Source organism: Cebus imitator, unplaced genomic scaffold (assembly GCF_001604975.1).
Source record: "Cebus imitator isolate Cc_AM_T3 unplaced genomic scaffold, Cebus_imitator-1.0 Scaffold64, whole genome shotgun sequence".
Taxonomy (NCBI): Eukaryota; Metazoa; Chordata; class Mammalia; order Primates; family Cebidae; genus Cebus; species Cebus imitator.
In genome coordinates this window covers 6269987-6290089 of record NW_016107379.1, presented here as the reverse complement: position 1 = coordinate 6290089, position 20103 = coordinate 6269987, and the positions used below count along the sequence as shown (strand labels likewise).

Sequence of the window (20103 nt, the reverse complement as noted above, 5' to 3'; positions counted from 1 at the left end):
CCGGGTCAGCCGTGCTCTCAGGACCTCTTCTGCATGACCTTGATGAGCAAAGCAACTCAAGATCCAGACGGCAACCCCAGGCCTCTCCCAGCGCCCACCCTGGGGCCCTCTCCCTGCCCCCAGTGCCATCTCCCACCCCCCAGGCCGTCTTGGAATCCTCCCTTCCTTTGCCTTGACCACCCAGCTCTGGCAGGAAACCAGCTGCCTGGGAGAGGCTAGTCCAACAGTCCTGAGGCCGGCCGTGGAGGTACAGTGTGGTCCTACCTCTAATCCCACCACCGCCTGGGGGCAGGCGGCATGGGCACTAGCCTGTAATTTGGGGGTGAGAGATGGGACACCCAGGTCAGCTTTGACCACAGGGTCCTCAGAGGAAGGGAGGGGTCCAGGGTCTTGGAGAATCAAAGCCTTCCTCTCAGCTCCCTTGGTGACCATGAAGATGAAAATATTTATGGACAATTTTCCTTACTCTGGGGACAGGCTGAGCACAGAATGGGGCTTTTTTTTTTCTCCCTGGCTATGGCTGGCCTCTCAGGATGGCAGGAGCTGAGACAAACACAGGCTGTTTACCAGGTCTACAGAAGCCCCCAGGAGACACAACCGCATACAGTTTCCCCTCTTTTCAACAGGGACGTGAGCCTCTGGAAAGATTCCCAGAGGAACAAGGGTGAGTTTCTCTCCAATGTTAGCTTAATTCTTGATGGGATCGAAGGGATTTTTTTTTTTTCTCCCTGAGAGATGGGGCGAGTGTGTTTTGGTGAATAACATGTTTCCCATAATTTGTCTTTTGAAAGCACAAGGAAATTTGCGCATGTGGCTGAATCGGCCTGGACGGAACCTTCTGGAAAGGTTGGTCCTTCATTTCCCCACTGTGTCAAGCTGCTCGAACTCAATAAACACTTGTTGACTGAATGAATGGGTCACAGAAATCGTAAGCCGGAGCTGGAAGGAAGGCCCCATGGAGATTCTCCTTGCCAGACTACTCAGGTTTCAGGCAGGGAAACTGAGGCCCAAAGAGGGGAAAGGGATGGAGACTGCATACAAGTACAGATGTATACAATTCTAGATTACAGCTCAGCATGAAGATAAGGGTGATAATGATAATAATAAGTCTTTTTCTGGGTATTGGGTGTTTTCCAATTTACCAAAAGCTTTTTCACTGGCCAGACTTCCAGGAAGACTGTGGAGGAGGCAAGGGAAAGACTGGACTTCTCTGCCTTATGGACAAGGAGAGAGAAGCTCAAAGATGTCAAGCAATCTGTCCGCTCAGCCAGAAAGGGGTGAGGTGAGGTTCAGCAAACAAACCAGGCTGCTTTCCATCACTCGACAGACAGACACCCCTCCTGTGAAATTCACTCCCCACCCTGAAAGGAGGGAGCTGCCTAAGCCTGATTTTAAATCCCAGCTCTAACACGTACGAGCTGTTGAAAGAGCTCACTGTGCCCATTCAAGCCTCAGTTTTCCCAGCTGCCATTTGGGGCTTGTGTTCCTCATCTATCCCCATGGCCTCATGAACTGGTATGAGAATAGCATTTGAGAATGGATATGAACCCTCCTTGGAAATTGTTAAGCAAGGGTCGGGCGTTCCTGATGCTAAAATGATGATGTGTTAGTGGATCCGTCTGTCCATCGAAGGGAGACAGTGTTTCAATTCCAGCTCTTGAGATAAAAATAGCTTTAAGGGAGGAGGGGGGCAGCTCCCTAGGATATCTGGGCAGGATAAAAATAATCCTCAAGAACAGCTGGCTTCTTTTCTCCACTTTGGTATTCACCGCAGTCTTCTGATCTCTTATTTGGTTTCCCAAGTCGACCTACCATCCCAGGCAAACAATCCTCCTTGTTCTGGGGCCAGGCGGTGGCAAATATATTCCAAGCTCTGGGAGTAGAGGCTTTGAAAGCAAGAAATATGGGTCCCATCCCAGTTCTGTTTACAACTCGCTGCGTGGCTCTAGGCAGGTCATTCTGAGTCCTCTTCCCACAGGTCCCTTCTTCCTCAGTGCAGGGCTGGCAATAGAACTTTCTGCAAGGATGAAAACATTCTCTATGTGCACGGTACAGCATGGTAACTACCAGGGCTATTGAGTACTTCTAGGGTGGCTAATGCAACTAGGAAACTTAATTTCTATTTTTTTTTTTATTTTAAGGAATTAAAATGTAAGTAGCTACATGTAGCCGGTGGCTACCATATTGAACTATGCAAGCCTTTCAAATAAGGATGAGAAAAACAACTACCCCCTCGTCCTGGGGTGAGAAGGAGCCCTAATGTGCGCACAGAGACTGACAGATGAGATGCTCACTGCTTTCTCCCCTCCTTCTCCTCTCCTGACCCCTTCAACTGAGAATTTACAAGTGTCTTTGAGAGGAATTCCCCTTTGGGGACATTCAACTCCCCTGTGGAGACTGGCTGGAGAAGTGGATGGGTGGTGGGGGGAGAGGGACTCTAGGGGCTTCTGTGACGAATAGGCTCAGAGAGCAGGGGACAAGGCCAGCTCGGAGAGGAACCAAAATGACTGCATCTGCCAACTCCCGCCTCTATTTTTGGTGCTCACGGGCACCAGTGCTGGAAAGGGGCCCATCTTCGAAATTCCTTTTCTTCACATACAGTGGTTGAGATCATGGGCTGTAGAACCAGATGGTTCTAGGTTAGTGTTTCAGTCCCATCAGTTACCAGCTGTGAGACCTTGGGCAGGTTGCCAGCTTCTCTGTTTCTCATCTGTAAAAGGAGCAGAAGAATGTCTACATCTGAGGATTTTGTGAGCAATCAATGAGCTAATCTGTGAAAGCTCTTTACAGGAGGCCCCACAGATATCAAGTGCTTAAAAAACAGATGTCATGGCCAATCTTATATAAACAGAGCCTCTTAACATCCACACCCACGCAGACCAGAGTCCAGTCAGATGCCTGCAATGCCTTTGATGCCACATCTCCAGACAACCTCTTTTTTGGTGGTCTTCAGGGTGAGGAAGTGACCACACACAGGAACAAGTCCTGGCACCCTCAGACGACAGATGACCCATCAAACTGTGCACTGGGAAGCCATCCTGAAGTATCTAGTGCTTGGATCTCCTTTCCATTGCCCCTGCCAAATGGAAATCCCCTGAGACCCATCCAGAGATAGGAGCCCTGTCACCTCCTGAGGCCTGGGAGCTCAGGGATGGCTGCCTGTCTGTGACTTCCCACCTCTGGTCCTGGTGGAGTCTCCACTTCCCAGTCCCAGTTTCCTTTCATTGTTTCCCCAGGTTGGAGGAGTCTGCAGATCAGCCCTGGTCAAAATGCCTAGCACAGGACCTGGCTTCCGTGGGTTAGGTGCAGAGTCATCTTTAACTGGAAGAGGTAAAACTCTTCCTTTTGCCTCAGGCTCCAGTATGGCTTGGCCTGGTACTGTATTGTGGGGGCTGTATAGGGGTGTGGCTGCCGTGAGACAGAAAAGACATCTGATCCAGTCAGTGATGTGCTGAAATTGGCCCAGACCAGCCGGTGCGCCTCTTCCCAACTTTACACTCAAGGACTGAATGTTGTTAGCTCGAAATTGGCCACGATGGGCATATTTACACCATGGAAATTGGCAGATGCTAAAAATCAGGACTTTTTCTCTTCCTTGAAAAGGAAGAGCGTTGGCTGTTAAATATTTGCCAACACACCGCTATATGCAGCCTGCAGTGGGGTGGGATGAGGCAGGTGTAGGGGATTGAAGAAAGGCTCCCTAGAGGAGATACTTTCTGACTCCTGCAGAATACGCATCTAGAAAAGGAGAAAACACATCCCGCTTACCCTGGCCAAAGAAGGAACTCAATATGCAAAGTACCAGAGGAATGGAAAATCCTGTATTTTATTGAAGAAATTGCAAGGAGCTGAGTGTAGCTGGAATGTGTGATGTTGTGGAAGAAGGAAGTTTTGAGGAGGTTACAGCAACAAATAATGCCCCCAAATTGAGCAGGATCTGGGTCTATGCTCAAGGGAGTGGATGGCAGATCCAGCAGAGGAGGAAGGAGGGAGCTGCTTCTGAAGTGCGCACAGTACTGGCCTAGGTAGGAGAGGGCAGTGGTGAGCTAATCCATGGTTAACACTAGGGTCTCGGGAGGAAAAGAGCCCTAATTAATAGCATTTGCCAATTTCTGAGGTGTAAATGCTCCCACCATGGCCTGTTTGAAATTACCTTAGTGATGTCACCAAACACCAAGTTTAAAAGAGGTGCTTACATTGAATTTCCAACCCCCACCCTTACAAAAGATGTAAATAACTTCAAGGGTATAGAAAACGTAAAGCACAGTAAAATAACTAGAAAGAGATGAGTTTGGGGTATTTATCACTTTTACTTTTAATATAACTCACCTAATTGGAAGTTTATACAATTAAAATTTTAATAATGGCTTGTTTAACAGCAGCTCACACGATTCTTGAAAATTCAGCCATCTGTTCTCATGAGCTTTTTCCAGGTTTCTCCCCCGCCCTGGGAGAAGGGATTTTGGTCTATTGCTCTGGAAGTGGTGGGGGCTCCCAGATTTCCTGGGCTTCGTTTTCCTAACCTGAGGGACAAGAGCAGGTTTATCACAAAGTCCCAAGGATCTGACAGATCCAAGACCCTGGGTGGCTTCCTGGCACAAGGCAGCAGTCCCCAGGACACCAACGTTAAGAGCAAATGATTCTCAGAGATTTTCATCCAGGAAAAAGAACAGTCCGCTGCCAGCTTTGGCATATTTCATGTCCTCAGCTGTTTACTTCAAGAATGCTGTTTTATTCAGAAGCCACTGGCACCTAAACCGTCTGAGAAAATAACAATAACAATAGTTGTAATAAATAAGCCTCTATTTATGTTACTTTTTCCAGGCACTAGCCACTGTTCTACGTGCTTTGTATATATTAACTTACTTCATACTCAAATCCTAGGCACAATGCAGATATTATTATTAAAATATCAATGTAAATATTAGGATGCTATTCTTATCACAGTTCAAAAGGTAGAGAAACTTAGGTACAAAGAGTTACATAGCACACCCAAAATCACAGAGCCAGAGCTCAAAACTGGGATTTGCACCAGGTAGCCCGCTGTTAGCTACTACCAACAAGGACCACAAGGGTGGCAAGAGAGAGAGAACACGCCTTTGCAGTCCAAGGCAACTAGAGGAGACCCCATTAGCTTGAGGGGCACGTCATGCCAAGATCAGCTGCATTTGCCCTGAGAGCTCACCTCCCAGGGACTGGTGAAGTTGGGAGAAATGAATAATCACCACGGACGTGCATGTCAGTTCCCCCAATTTCGGAGGTGAGGAAAAGGCTCAGGAGGGGTAAAGGGAGAGGCTCAGAGAGGTAAAGGGAGTCTGCTTCCCAAGGTCCCGCGGCTAATATAAGGTGGTGCTGTGTGTCTTCTTGGCGGCACCCGCAACCAGCCTTAGGCATGGGCTTCATATGAAATCATAACCCTTCCTGGATACCTAGATAGGTGAGACCCCAAATAAGAACCTGGTTGAAAAAAATGCAGAAAATAGGGGGAAAATACCCCTCAATGAATACATTACCCACTCCAAGAGCGAGAGGAGTGGTCTCACCCATCTCTGATCACCCGATCACCTATTAGAGCATTTGCATCTCCCTTGAGACAGTCTCACTCTGTCGCCAGGCTGGAGTGCAGTGGTGTGATCTCAGCTCAATGCAACCTCTGCCTCCCAGGTTCAAGTGATTCTCATGGCGTGTGCCACCACGCCCAGCTGATTTTTGTATTTTCAGTGGAGACAGTGTTTCACCACTGTTGGCCAGGATGGTCTTGATCTCTTGACTTTGTGATCTATCCACTTCAGCCTCCCAAACTGCTGGGATTACAGGCATGAGCCACCACTCCCAGCTGATCTCCCTTTTAAAAAAATTTTTTTAAAAATATTTTGAGATGGAGACTTGTGCTGTTACCCAAGCTGGAGTGTAGTGGCATGATCTTTGCTCACTGCAACCTCTGCCTTCCAGGTTCAAGCGATTCTCCTGCCTCAGCCTCCCGAGTAGCTGGGACTATAGGCGTGCACCACCATGCCTGGCTAATTTTTGTATTTTTAGCAGAGACAGGGTTTCGTCATGTTGGCCAGGCTGGTTTTGAACTTCTGACCTTAAGTGATCCACCTGCCTCGGCCTCCCAAAGTGCTGGGATTATAGGCATGAGCCACTGCACCCAGCCTGTCATCTCCCTTTTGCTTGTGCAAATGCCTGAGGCTGTGGTAGGATCCTGCCCTAAGAATAGCAATTAGGGCTCGACTGCAAAGAAGAGCCGCAGGACTCAGAATGACAATGTGTACACATCTACAGTTCTTTCAGGAAAAGCGCACATTGCAACTGCATTTAACCTAAGAACCTGCTTCACAGCTAAAGACCGCCTCAAAGCAAGGGGTCTGGAGAGGCCAGGCATCAGCCCACACTGTCCTCCCCTTGAAAGGCCATACCAAGACGTACTTCCTCTCTCAGATCAGAAGCCATGAACTTGAGTATGGAATACCTAGAACCCAGGAGCCCCAAATGGAGTCTCACCTGAAGTTTTTCATTCTTGTTTGGTCATTTTAGGCATATTCTTGCTATGAAACCAGCGCTGGCAGCTCCCTCCAGGGGTCTCACGAAGGCCAGGTACAAACTGTTAGTCTCTTGTTATTAGAAAACGATGCTGACAAGTTGGCACGAACCACCCTGAAACTCCTCTAAGCAACGTTATTTATCGGCATGTTTTATGCCTTAACAAGGGTGTCAGTCACAGGCTCTTAAGCCATAAACACAGGAGAAACCTATTCAATAAGCATTAATCCAGATAGGCTAAAAGGATAGATGATACTTAATAGGGGTTCCACTCAGGGTGACAAAACTTTACTGTACCAGAGGAGGCACATGAGAAAATCTTAGGGGTTCCTCATGGTCATCAGATTAGTGTGAATGCTGTGGTGTGGCTGCCAAAAAGCTAACATGCCCTCAGATTGCATTAACAGGAGCATAGATTATATATGGGAGGAGGTGATAGTCCTGCTCAACTCTGTGCTAGCCGGATGCCACCCAAACCCGTGAGCTTTGCTGTGGTCACTTGGCTGTAATTGGGTACTGACTGCAATGCCCTTGGAGGAGACAATGATAGAAGATGTGAAAGGGGTACCAGATGAGGAGTGATTGGAGGAAATGAGAATGCTGGACTTGGAAAAAGGATGGCTTGTGAGGAAGACAGGGTTGTTACTTTCAGGGTGATTTCAGCCAGAGGCAGGCTTCAGCTGATTCCAGAACTGCCGTTCTCAACAGTCACTGTGAAAAGAGCTTTAGCATGTTGACACTTGGAGATGCATCTGAAGAACTCTTTGCAGAAGTGGCTTCTTGGAAGGGAGGCATAGTGGTGTGTGTGTGTGTGTGCGCACACACGTGTGTATGTCTCCTCTGTCCTCATTTTGTGACAAGCAGAAGCATCCAACTTTTCCTGGAACTACCTGCAGGCAGTAATGTATCACATCGCATGGTCTGGGCATGGGTAATGAAGTAGCCAAGATATTGGAGAGCAGATTGCAGCTGGAGGAAGGAGAATGATGTCTCTCTAAAAAGCTGACTCTCCAGTGTGGCTGACAGCAGATTTGCCACATAGGAGTTGACTGACCACATCATGGAACCAACCAGACATTGGCCTGGATGAATTTTCAGCTCTGAAATTCGCTTGGTGCTTCCATCACCACTGACTGGTTACTACTCCTTGCGTTGTGAAGGGAAACTCCTCCCCTGGGCGTGTGCATGTGCGCATACACACACACACACACACACACACACGAATGTTCGTATATTGTAATGAACACTGGACTTAGGGCCACAGCTCTAGTCCCAGTTTTGTCACCTTGCTGCTGGCTGAAGTTGGGCAAGACCATTAGTTTGGATTTGGTTTATTCATCTCTAAATCAGAGATGCAGATATCTGTCATGTCAATCTGATGGGGTTGTTGCATGGAACCCCAAAATGCTAAATGTGATATTGTTTTGGCTATGAATGGAGGAGGGGACTGTTACTGTCATTGTCATTGCGATCCCCTGGTCTGTCTGGTACAGACCAAAGTTCTTATTCGTTTGATACATAAGCTAGGATGCTTTCAGCTGCCAGTGAGGGAAAACACAACTAAAAGTGGCGTCAACAATGAGGGACACTGTTGTTTTGAGAAACGTCAGTCCAGCGGTGCCTAATTCAGCATCTCAATAATGTCTTTAAGAATCCCTCCCTCCCTTCCCCCCACACTCTCTTTCTCTCTTTCTTTCTTTCTCTTTTTCACAGTGTTTTGCTCTTGTTGCCCAGGCTGGAGTGCAATGGCACGATCTCGGCTCACCATCTCTCGGGTTCAAGCAATTCTTCTGCCTTAGCCTCCCGAGTAACTGGGATTATAGGCACATGTCACCATGCTCTGCTAATTTTGTGTTTTTAGTAGAGCGGGGGGTTTCTCCGTATTGGTCAGGCTGGTCTCGAAATCCTGACCACAGGTGATCCACACACCTTGGCATCCCAAAGTGCTGGGATTGCAGGTGTAAGCCACTGTACCAGTTTTTTTTTTTTTTTTTTCTTTTAAGATGGAGTCTTGCTCTGTTGCCTAGGCTGGAGTGCAGTGGCACAGTCTCATTTCCCGAGTTCAAGCAATTCTCCTGCCCCAGCTTCTTGGGTAGCTGGGATTACAGGTGCCCACCACCACGCCCAGCTAATTTTTGTATTTTAGGTGGATACGGAGTGTCACCGTGTTGGCCAGGCTGGTCTTGAACTCCTGACCTCAGGTGATCCACTCGCCTTGGCCTCCCAAAGTGCTAGGAGGCGTGAGCCACCTCGCCTGGTCAGGATCCCGTTCTTTCTGCCTTTCCTCTTGGCTACCCTCAGTTTGTTGGCTGTGGACCTACGGCTTGTCACCTCATAGTGGCAAGATGACTGCAGCCTCTCCACACAGCACAACTGCATCCTACAAAGTTCAACAGGGAGAAAGGGACAGGTCGCTGGTCTGTGTCCTCTTGTAAAGGTGCGGAAAACTTTCTCAGAAGGCCCCAGCCGATGCAATTCTTCTCATATCTCAGTGGCCGAAATGTATGTCCATGACCAAGCCACTCACTGGCCAGAGGAAGACCACCACAGTTTGGGTTTTGGGCGGGACACAGTCTCCTCTGAAGGATAAAGAGGTTGGATGAAGATGGAACTCTGTTAGCAAGGACCCAACAATGGTGTCTGCCTCTGTGGATGTCCTTAGATGATAGTCAACCTGCCCCCAGCTCTGCCGCTCTTCCCCTCCTCCCTCCTTCCCTGATTCTTCCCTCCCTTCTTTCCTTTGTCCATCTAAGATTTACTGAGGGGGTCTATGGAGATAAGACACAGCCGGTCAGGCACAGTGGCTCATGCCTGTAATCCCAGCACTTTTGGAGGCCGAGGCGGGCAGATCAGGAGGTCAAGAGATCGAGACTATCCTGGCCAACATGGTGAAGCCCTGTCTCTACTAAAAAAAATACAAAAATTACCTGGGTGTGGTGGTGCATGCCTGTAGTCCCAGCTACTTGGGAAGCTGAGGCAAGAGAATTGCTTGAACCCGGGAGGCGGAGGTTGCGGTAAGCCGAGATCACGCCATTGCACTCCAGCCTGGCAACAGAAGGAGAATCCATTTCAAAAAAAAAAAAAAAAAAAAAAAGACACAGCCAAAGCCTTGCAGGGCTCCTTGTTGCATAGGTGTGTGGTGTACCGGGCAGGATGGGGGCTGGCGTGGCAGAGCTGGGGGAACACGGAGCCCAGACTCCAGTGAAAAAGAGCTGGAAGGGCATTCTAGGCAGAGGGGGCCACAGAAGCCAAGGCCTGAAACTATCAATTGCCTCCATCCCCACCCTAGGCTGCTGGGGGTGGGCCAGAACTCCTCACTAAAGGCTTGTTTGGTATAGCCAGTGGTTCTGGACACATTACTGGGGAGAGCCCAGAGACCTTAGCTTGCCACAGTGCTCACATCTGGAAAATGGACCTAATGCTTCCAAGGATGACTAACTGCATTTAGGCTGGAGAGACAGGTTTGACCCTCTGCGGTTAGCACAAAGAGGGGAGACCCTGCTTCTCCACACCAGCCCCATTAACTTTGTGTGACTTTGAGAAAATCATGGACCCTGTTTCCGAGACTCAGTTTCTCCACCTGTAAAATGAGGAATTTTTTTTTTTTTTTTTTTTTTTAAGATGGAGCCTTGCTCTGTTGCCTAGGCTGGAGTGCAGTGGTGCGATCTTATCTCCCGAGTTCAAGCGATTCTCTGTAGGCACTTGGCCTTTGTCACTTGGCCTAGCCCTTGAGAAATAAACCCAGAGAGGGGAAGAGGCAGAAGGTCCCAGAAGGTGGGAGCATGTGCCTAGCAGGTAGGTGTTGCTCTCCCAGTGCTAGCCTTGAACTTCCTTGACCTCTGCCTTATTCCTTCTGGTAGACATTGTCTTTGGAATTCTGGCGGCCACCAGGCCACAGTGACATGGTCCTGTAGGCAGAGTCCAGGCCCTAGGAGACCATGGGCCATGAGGACAGCCAGCACTGGCTCCAGCGTTGGGGAGAGAAATGGGCCGACATTGCCTTGCGGGGGTGAGGGAGACACCATGAGAATCTGCCTCCCTCTTCAGCCTGGAGTTCAGTTCAATTCATTTTACTAAAATGCTTTGTCCTGGATGCTGGGAACACAGCCATGAGCAGGAGGGCAGAGCAGCCCCTGCCCTCAGGGAATGTATGGTCTACATTTAACCAAGGAATTATGGGAATGAGAAGTCAGTGTGGGGGCGGGCATGGTGGCTCACTCCTGTAATCCCAGTATTTTGGGAGGCCAAGGTGGGCAGATCGCCTGAGGTCAGGAGCTCAATTAACATAGAGAAACCCCGTCTCTACTAAAAATACAAAATTAGCCGGGTCTGATGCCACATGCCTGTAATCCCAGCTACTTGGGAGGCTGAGGCAGGAGAATCGCTTGAATCCGGGAGGCGGAGGTTGCGGTGAGCTGAGATCACACCATTCCTGCCTTCCCCCGTTCTTCCACTGAACATGACTCACTTGCTCATTTCTTTCTTTCTTCCTGCTTAACCATCACCTCCTCAGAGAGGGTGGTTATTTATATAAAATAGCCCCGCTCATCATTCTCTCACTCCACTCTGCTTAGAGGTCTTCACAGCACTCATGACAACCTGATGTCATAGAACAGATTTGTGTATTTTCTGCTCCTCTGTTAAGACAGATGCCTTGTGTTATGTTGTTCAGTGTATCTGCAGCACCTAAAATTGGGTCTTCCATGTGCATTGGGTCTGCACATGCCCAACAAATATCTGTTGTTGGGTGAGGGTCATCATGGAGGAGAGGGAGGAGATGGCAGGGGAGTTACCCTGGTCTCATCAGCTGGATTTACTTTCATTCATGTTTTCATTCAGGCATTCATTCCATCATTCACTCAGCACTTGTGGAGAACTTCCTGTGTGCCAGGCATTGTGCTTGGTGCTGTTGTCAGAAGATAAAACGGCAGCGCTGTCCAGCAGGGACCACAGGTTTTATTTGCCAGAGGCCAGCTCAGGGGCTGATGTGTGACAGCATCTCTCTACCAAGGAAAGAATGACTCCATGGTTAGATGTGAATTGTGCAGGGAATTGGAAAGACTGGAGGACTCTAGATCTTCTCCTAGTGGGAGGACCCTGGTTCTCCTCCAGATTCTGCAGTACCGCTTAAACGGGCTTGATTTGAGGCGGGACTTCCTGACCTGCATTTTTTGTCTGTCTTTCTCTTTGCTGGCCTCCTTCCTCAGACCATAGCATTTCTAGAGCAGAAAACCCAGCCTGGTGCACAGTGGGTCCTCAGAAGCAGCTTGGTGAGTAAATGGATGCAGATTGATACTTGGGGGGGGTATGCAACCTCTGTCTCATAGGTTAAGACTTCCTCTAGGGCTGGGTGTGCAGGCTTATGCCTGTAATCCCAGCACTTTGGGAGGCTGAGGCAGGAGGATCACTGGAGCCCAGGAGTTTAAGACCAGCATGGGCAACAAAGTGAGACTGTCTCTATTAAAATGAAAAAAAAAAAGAAGAAGAAGACTTCATCTAGTGGTTCATTCATAAACATTTTGTGAGCACCTACTGTGTGCCCACCATTGAAGCTATTGCAACCAACAGCTTCTCCAAAGGCAGATGCACCACAGAGACCAATGGGTCCGTGGCTGAACTGCTTGAGCAGGGGGCAAACCATGTGTGTGGTCCCTGAAAGTCCCTCCCAGGCCAGGAATTCCCAACCTGAGGCATCTACAGAGGCCTGGCAGCCCCTGTTCACCTGGTTCCCAGGCTTACTGCCTTCTGCCTCATAGAAATGGGTCTCTTAGGGCTGTTTGGTGATTGCCCTGTCCCCTCTGCGGGGTGGGCAGTGGCTTAGTGTCTTCCACATTCGATGTCCATCAGAACTGTTCATGCCCAGTCACTGGCTCTGTGCCAGGAACCTACCTGGCAGGAAGACTGGGTGTGAGGAGACAGCAGAGGCAGGATACAAGGTCCTTCCTTGGAATTCTTCCCAGCGTCCATGCCTCCTCTTTCCAACTGACCATGAGCTCCTGGAAGGCCATGAGCCTCATTTCCCTCCCGACCTAGCAAAAATGCATTTAGCCCTCAGTATTCATTTACAGAATTGGATTTCTTGTGGAATAACAGTCTCATGCCTCCAAGCTCAGAGGGCCCACACAGCTCATCATGTCTGATGCACCTGTTTTACAGACGAGCAAAGTGAGGCTCTGAGAGGGGTGCCCTCAATCCTTCTGGGTGCTCATGGGGTTCTCATGGATCTTTTGGAGTGCCCTCAGTGAAGCAGGGTTCCCTGGCAGTAAGCCTTGCCTATTCAGATTTGTGAGTGACGCCAAGGCCTTTGAAAAGGCCTTGGTGCTTAGCCACTGACCTGCTGCCTGACCCTTCAGGAAATGCAGCCCTTTGCCTGGAAATGGCTTTGTGTACAGTGAGTTGTGTGGCATCACACACAAAACAGTGGAGAGAGCTGGACAGTTTCTCTACTGGGCCTCACCTCCTCAATCCTCCTTCAAAATCTACCTGAAATCCACCTCTATCCTCTTGGCCTTTTTGTGACTCTTTCACCAAAGATGTCCTTCTCCCCCATGGCTGCACATTTATCCAACACACCCTTTAGGATCCAAATGCCACCTCCTCCTGGGAGCCTTCCTTGGTTTCTTTCTAGCCCTTAATCAGCTTTGCAATTCAATTGATCTACATCTCTTTGGCAGCATTGATCACATTCTCCTTATGTCACCTTTATGCAGTTGCAGGGGGTTCTCCATGACGCAGTGATGTCTGGTATCTCCCATCCAGAATCTCTTCCCTAACCCAAGTTGCTGTGCATATCTGCCCACATTACAAATGCCTGCATGACCAGAAGGCAGGACCATTTTTGTGCCTGTCTCCACAGTGGCAGATCCTTCCCCACCCCATCCCCGCCCCAGAGTCTGGTACAGGGGTTTGCTTGAGCATCTATTGTATCCCAGACTCCATGTGTTGGGGCTGGGTGTCCAGGGACAGAGATAGATCTCCCAGTGACAGTGCCATGTCTTGTGTGCTGCAATCTGGTGTAGGGCAGAGCAGCTAGGTGAGCTCCGGGCTGCACCTGGAAGAACAATGAGGTTGTGAACAGGCAGAAATGGGGCAAGGGAAGAACGTGGGAGGAAACAGTACGGACAAAGCATCCAAGTAGCCAAGCTTACCTGAGCCTGGGTGCAGGAATCGGAGAGGCTGGAGCTCAGGAGGCAGGATCTGAAGCTGGGGAGGCTGGGGAGGATCTGCACAGAACCCCTTAAAGGCTAAAATTTGGATCCTCATGACAAGATGCAGAAGTTTGGAGTTAGGCTACCTGGGCTCAAATCCAACGTCCACCACCTACCAGTTTATGTCAGCTTTTCCATCTGTAAATGGAGAGAAAGTAACAGACCTCCCTTAAACCCCAGCCCTGTGTGGGTCAGGGTCTGGACTAGGGCGTGGCACATGCAGAGATGCGGCATACCAGGAGACGCCAAGAAAACTCAGCAATGAGGTCAATTGCCCAAAGCAGTGCCCCCAAACGCCCAAATAATAAAGATAATTTTTTGATGCAATACTTTTCAAAGTATAAAAACTAATGCAAAACCCCACAATGAACAAAATAACTAAAATGTAAATAAAGGCAGGGTCTGCATGGTACCATGTATACAACTAAAAAAACATTAGTTATGATTGGAGAGCCTTAGGGGGCCGTGGACTTCTGAAGACCGGAGGAAAGCCTGTGGCCCCTCTCCCCTGAAGAATGCACAAGCATGCTCAATTTGTGCACAGTTTGGGGGTCTTCCTGTACTCCCTGGGGTTCCTGCACATTGAAGTTAAGAACTCTGGCTCAACATGGGGGTGCGGGGGTGGCAGAGGTGGTTCCACACGGGAGCTAGCAGACTGCCGGTTCTCCAGTCCCACGACGGGCCTCCCTCCTGGCAGCCATGGGTGCTCTGCCCTCTGCAGGAAGCAGCGCACAGCTATGCAGCTCCCCCCACCCCCTTGCCTCCCCTCTCTCGGCTTGGGACTTTTCCTAAAGTTTGTTGAAACCAGACACCTTGCTCGACCGAACCCGCTAGCAGCTACGGTTTAAAAGGCCGCCTTCAGCGCCCCCTCCCCGCCCCCAGCGGAGACTTCAAAAGGCCCGGCGGGCGCCGCGGCCCCAGCACCTATGAGCCGCCCCCCGCTCTCGGAGCCCGCGCCGGAGTCCGTGGACGCAGAGCGGCCGAAGTTCGAGCGCAGGCGGACCGGGCCGGCGGCGCAGTCCCGCGCGCCCATGCCCCTCCCGGTGCCGCTGCGCTCCGCGCGCCCGCGCTGCGTTTAGGGAAGGGGACCTTGCACCCCCCCCTGCCCCCGCGCCCACGGCTGCGGGGACCCATGAATACAAATGCCGTTAGGCGCCGGAGGAAGGACCGACCGGCCAGCCTCGCACTTAGGGACCCAGTAAGTGCCTGGAGGCTCCTGGAGCGCGGAGAGTGTTGCTGTCCGTGTGTGTGTGTGTTCGTGCGTAAAGGTGTGCGCGTATGGGAAGGTGGGTGGTACATGCGTGGGGAGTGAATGGGTGTGTGCACATGTGCGGTGGGCACTCTCGGAGAGCTGTGTGCAAGTGAGGGTGTGCGCCCGTGAGTGTGTGCACCTGGAGTGTGTACACGTGTGAAGGCTATATGGCCAGGATAGTGTGCATTTGCCCGTGTGTAAGCATCCGTGTGCGTGTGTCTTTGAGTGTGGAGTCTCAGCGTGCGCCTGAGCCCAGATCTGAGGATGCGTTATTATGTGAACCCAGGAAGGGTGCGTGGCTGTCCCTGCTTGTGACCCGGTGTGAGAGTGTGTCTGAGTTTGGGGAAAGCGTGGATACGTGCGGGATTGTGCACCGGTGAATAAGTGTGACTTTGCCTGTGAACGAGTGGCAAGAGGTGGTAGAGGCGGCGGGAGCTGTGGTCCCAGGGCTGGACTGAGGCAGTGAGAATGTGCCTGGGTAAAGGTGTGCTTCTTTGGCTCCAGTATGGGATCCGAGGGAGTTTTTGTCGATTCTGGGGAGGTGCGCGGGTCCGGGGGCGGGGAGCGGGTAGGATCCAATCTCTGACAGAAGGGAGAGGGGGGCAAACTTTCAACAAGCCACCCTTTATGCTCTCCACGGAGCTCCAAGTATCGGTGCGCAACCTTTTGGTGGGCGGTGGGGTTCAGCATACTGGTTGTCGTGGGAGTCTGGACACCAAGTCCTGGTCCCAGCCGTGTCCCTGGAACTGCGGGTTTCTTCCATGAGTGGAATCTGTCCCTCCTGTCTCTACCCTAACCCCCCCTTGGAGGACCCCCAGCCTCACCAGTCGGAAATTTCTAATCTCAGAAAGCAGATCAAATCGTCGTGAAGCCCTGGGCAGCCCCTTCCTCTCTGTGAATCTGCTTCCCCATCTTTACAAGGAGGAGTGGGCGGGTGTCCCAGCGGGGCTGTAGTGGGCCAGCTGAGGCTGTATCCTCGGCTGCGGCCGGCAGGGGGCAGCAGGGGGCAGCAGAGGGCGGCCCAGCGCGGGGAGGAGGGAAGGTGGAGAGCCACCGCGGGCCGAGACTTTAAATCGCCTTCATTTCCCCCAAATCCTTCCTTTTCCTCTCCTCCCCCAGGCCGGCGGGGAGGCAGCTTCCACCGCCCTCCGCGCGCCCTCACCCGGCCTTGCTCTGCCTCCGGGGACCGCCAGCAGCCCGCCTCCAAAAGTTTGATCATCTCTCTCTCTCTTTTTCTTGCTTCTTCTTCCTTTTTGGTGGAAGCAGAAAAGGAGCGAGGCAGGGGCGAGCGCGGCGCCCGGACTCCTGGGACCATGGGCCTGGCGCGGGCGCCTGCGGGGCCCCAGCCGCGCTGCTTGGCTGCTCGGGCGCCCCTGGGCGCGGGGCTGCGCTGGGGGCGCGGGGGCCGCGCGCTCTGAGCCGGCCTGGCGCGGCGGGGCGGGGGGCTGGCGGCCCCATGGGGCGCGCCCACACTTGCCCCCCGGGCTCGGGAGCATGAAGTAGGGGCCTGCCATGGGAGCGGGATCGGCGCTGGGGGCCCGAGGCACAGCAGCGGCGGCGGCGGCGGCGCGCGGGGGGTGAGTACGAGCTCGGGGACGCCCCCTCCCCAGCTTCCTGCTGCTCCAATCTCGGGGAGGGCTGGGGTTCCCCGCCACGCGGTCGCTTCCAGCGGAACGTCAGCTTCCTGTCCCTTCCTGCGCCACAGCGAGGCGGAACGCCAAGGGTTAATAGGGGCTTCGCCCCCGGCCGGGCGAGAGTTGGCGAGCGCTGCCTGCCCTGCCGCGCCTGGCCCGGCTGCCCGGCTGCCTGATCCCGTTGGGGCGGGGGCAGAGCTGGCCCGGGGGTCGGGGGTGGGGGTGGGTGGTGGCGCCTGGAGCGGCCAGCGGGGTGCAGAGGGGGGATCTTTGGATGCTTGGGGGATGAGGGGGTTCTCCGTTTGGGGCCGTCTCGGTGTGTTCCGGTGTCTCGGTGTCTGCAGGTCCCAAGCCTGTACGTCTCGGTTTCTATCTGTTCTTGTAAAATTGTCTGCAAGTTTCTAGGTCACCAGGTCTCGGGTTCTGCTCCTGTCTCCGTGTCTGTGTGGCTCTGCACGTCCCCGCATTTCTGGATATCTCCCCGTGTGTGTGAGTCGGCCTAGGTCTGTTTCCTGCTTCTCGGTTCCTGTCCCTTTCACGTGTGTAAGAGAGAGAAAGTGAGAGCCAGCATGTCAGAGCAGAAGGAGTCCTGGGCCATCACTGTGCGGAACCCCTCAGTGTACACAAGGGGAGACAGGGCCAGAGAGGGGCAGGGACTCTCCCAGGAGCGGCTGCGCGGGGATGGGGCCCAGAGGCTGGGATTCCCGGCGTGTGGAGTAGGAGTTGTGAGAGAGTGAGCCGGCGCTGGAGCCGGCGCAGCGTGTGGGTGTGTGTGGGAGCCAGCAGCATGCAAGCAGCCCCTTGGGGCCCGGGGTGGACGGCGCTCCTCTCTTTCCATCCTGCCCCTGGTACCCCAGGACACTCCCCAGAGGCTGTCAGGGCTGTAGCTGGGCCCTGCCCCCTCTGAGCTGAAGTTGGGGGATGACACCCCCCCTTTCTTCCCCGTGTCTTGGAAAAAGCTGGCTGGTTAAGATTCCTCGGCCCCCCACCCCCCTCACCGCAAAACACACACACATACACACACACACACACACACACACACACACACACACGGGACAGCAGTGAGAACACTGCTGACTCATTTTCTCCAGAAGACCCTGCGCCAGGGCAGATGCCAGCCAGCAGTTGGGCAGAAAAGTGGTGCCAGGCGAGCACCCCATGGTAGGGCCCAAGCTTTGGGCAATGGGCAGTCACACTCCTTGGAGGCCCAGTCTCCACCTTCTCCTGCCTCCCTGCCTCCCTTGCCATCACCTCGCCCCGCATGGTATGTGCTCTGGCTCCAGCACGCCTTCCAGCTTTACTCCTCTACCCCTCTGACCAGACCAGACTCCCTGTCATGTCTCTGGACACATCCCTGGCCTCTGCTTCCTTCTCTTTCCTCCCTGTACTCAGAACATTCTCCCTCTCCTGTGCCTCCACCCACCCCGCCGACCCTCAGCAGCCAGCAGCCTCCCGGTGGACTCTGTCCCTTCTGAGCACACTCCCCCTGTATTTTTGCTCCTCCGTCTCCGTCCAGGGACCCTCTTGATACCCACATGTCTGGCTTGGCCGTGCAGAATACCATATCCACTGGTGGTAGGGGACGGCTTCGAGACACTCAAGGAATCATGTCAGTGGGAGACAGGTGGCAACACAGGAGGGGCGCAAGCCTTGCCACAGACAGGCTCGAGTTTGAATCCTAACTTGCTTGGGTGAGCTACTCTGCTGCCTGTTTTTCTCTTCCACAGAATGGGCACCTTCATTCCCAGCTGGCTGGGTTTCGTGAGGATGAACAGGACCATGCTTGTAAAAGCCTTAGAACAGGGCCTGGCATGTAGTAAGTGTTCAATAAACAGCAGCTGGTATTTGTATTATTCCCTTCATGTTGAATGGGTGTGTGAGTCAATGGGAAAGTTCTGGTCTGCATCCATCCAGACGATGACCTGTCTGTGTTCCCATGGAGGAGGTGGAAGCTGTGAAGGAAGTCCAGGCATAGCCGTGTGGGCACAGGGGGTCTGGCCCGTCCATGGAGGCAGGTGGGACAGGTCTCCACCCCTCTTGCTGCGCTGTAGTTCCAGCTACCTCCCTTTTCAGCTTTCACCCCACAGGTGAACAGCCCAGTGTCCATAGGGCCGCTTTGCTTATGTGTTTCTGTGTCCTGGGTCTCAGCTCAGAGCCCTCAGTGACTGTTGAAGCTGGTATGTGTTTCCGAGATCCTGTGTGTTTCCAGGTAATAAGGATGGAAGAAAAACTATTCCAACAGGCTGCCGGTTCTGGCAGTGTGGTTACTCAGGAGCAGCCCCATTTGGTGCACTGGCAGAAGGCCTTGTGCAGGGCATAGGAACACCTGGGCTTCCTCCTTGGAGGGCTGTGTGGCCAGATGATGTTTCCAAGGCTCCCTCCCTCGTGGCTCCCGTTTCGGCTGCCTCCTGGCCTCCCTGGCCGTTGTGCTCTGGTCTTCCCGACATTCTGGAGCCCTGGGTTCGCAGAGCCAAGGCCCACAAGACAAGTGGTGAAAACAGAAGTCTGGAAGAACAAAGCCCTAAGCCCGCACAGGCACTGAACATGATTAGCAGTAGCCTAAACAGGATTGGAACGGGAGCAAAAGAATCGGCAGGGCCTCCCTCTGAGAGCCAACTTTCCAGGCCTGGAGCTTACTTAGATGGCTCGTCGGCTCCCCGGGTTGCGTCTCTGTTCCTGCTGGTGAAGGCTGGGGCTCCGGTCTCTGGCAAGTATGAAGTCCCTGCAAGTCTGCAATTTCTGTTCCATGGAGACAAGTCAAATGAAAAGGACTATCTGTTAAGTCATGACTTGAAGCACTGTGTGATTTTGGGCAAGTAACTTTCCCTCTCTGGGCCTCAATTACCCAACTTTTCAAAGAAGGGAGAGAGAGGACTAGAATCTGACCCCTAGATGATCTTTTTTTTTTTTTTTTTTTTAGACGGAGTTTCGCTCTTATTACCCAGGCTGGAGTGCAATGGCGCGATCTCGGCTCACCGCAACCTCCGCCTCCTGGGTTCAGGCAATTCTCCTGCCTCAGCCTCCTGAGTAGCTGGGATTACAGGCACGCACCACCATGCCCAGCTAATTTTTTATAGTTTTAGTAGAGACGGGGTTTCACCATGTTGACCAGGACGGTCTCGATCTCTTGACCTCGTGATCCACCCGCCTCGGCCTCCCACAGTGCTGGGATTACAGGCTTGAGCCACCGCGCCCGGCCCCTCCCCTAGATGATCTTAAATGACCTTCTCCCACTCTGACATGCTCTATACTTGGGAAGTTTATGGGTCAAGGGCACACAGGGTCAGCTGCGTTTGTCAAGGAGAATGAATGGAGGCTGAATACTTTCGTAACAGGCCTTCAGGGCTGAAATCCTCATGTTGGAAGCCACGGTGTCAGGAAGATTAATTGAGGAGAAGCTTCTAATTCCAAGTCTCCCCGGAGTCTTCCTTCTCCTGACTTTCAGGGATTATAAAGAGTTCCCCCT

The 20103-nt window shown here is 52.4% G+C and overlaps 1 protein-coding gene and 1 long non-coding RNA gene across 2 annotated transcripts in view; one reads left to right on the top strand and one right to left on the bottom strand.

The window, feature by feature from the left end:
• Positions 1-4387: 4387 nt before the first annotated feature.
• LOC119471547 lies at positions 4388-15932 on the bottom strand. Its single transcript, XR_005200622.1, has 5 exons — positions 15828-15932; positions 13692-13889; positions 13244-13354; positions 12433-12572; positions 4388-4761 (listed from the first exon to the last, which is right to left on the bottom strand). It is a non-coding gene; the product is annotated as an uncharacterized LOC119471547 (long non-coding RNA).
• Positions 15933-16515: 583 nt separating this feature from the next.
• COL27A1 (collagen type XXVII alpha 1 chain) overlaps positions 16516-20103 on the top strand; it is a 157880-nt gene continuing 154292 nt past the window's right edge. The window contains exons 1-2 of the mRNA XM_037739202.1: positions 16516-16580; positions 16709-16859. Coding sequence (XP_037595130.1) covers positions 16516-16580; positions 16709-16859 — 216 coding nt within the window. The remainder of the gene's footprint in view (positions 16581-16708; positions 16860-20103) is intronic.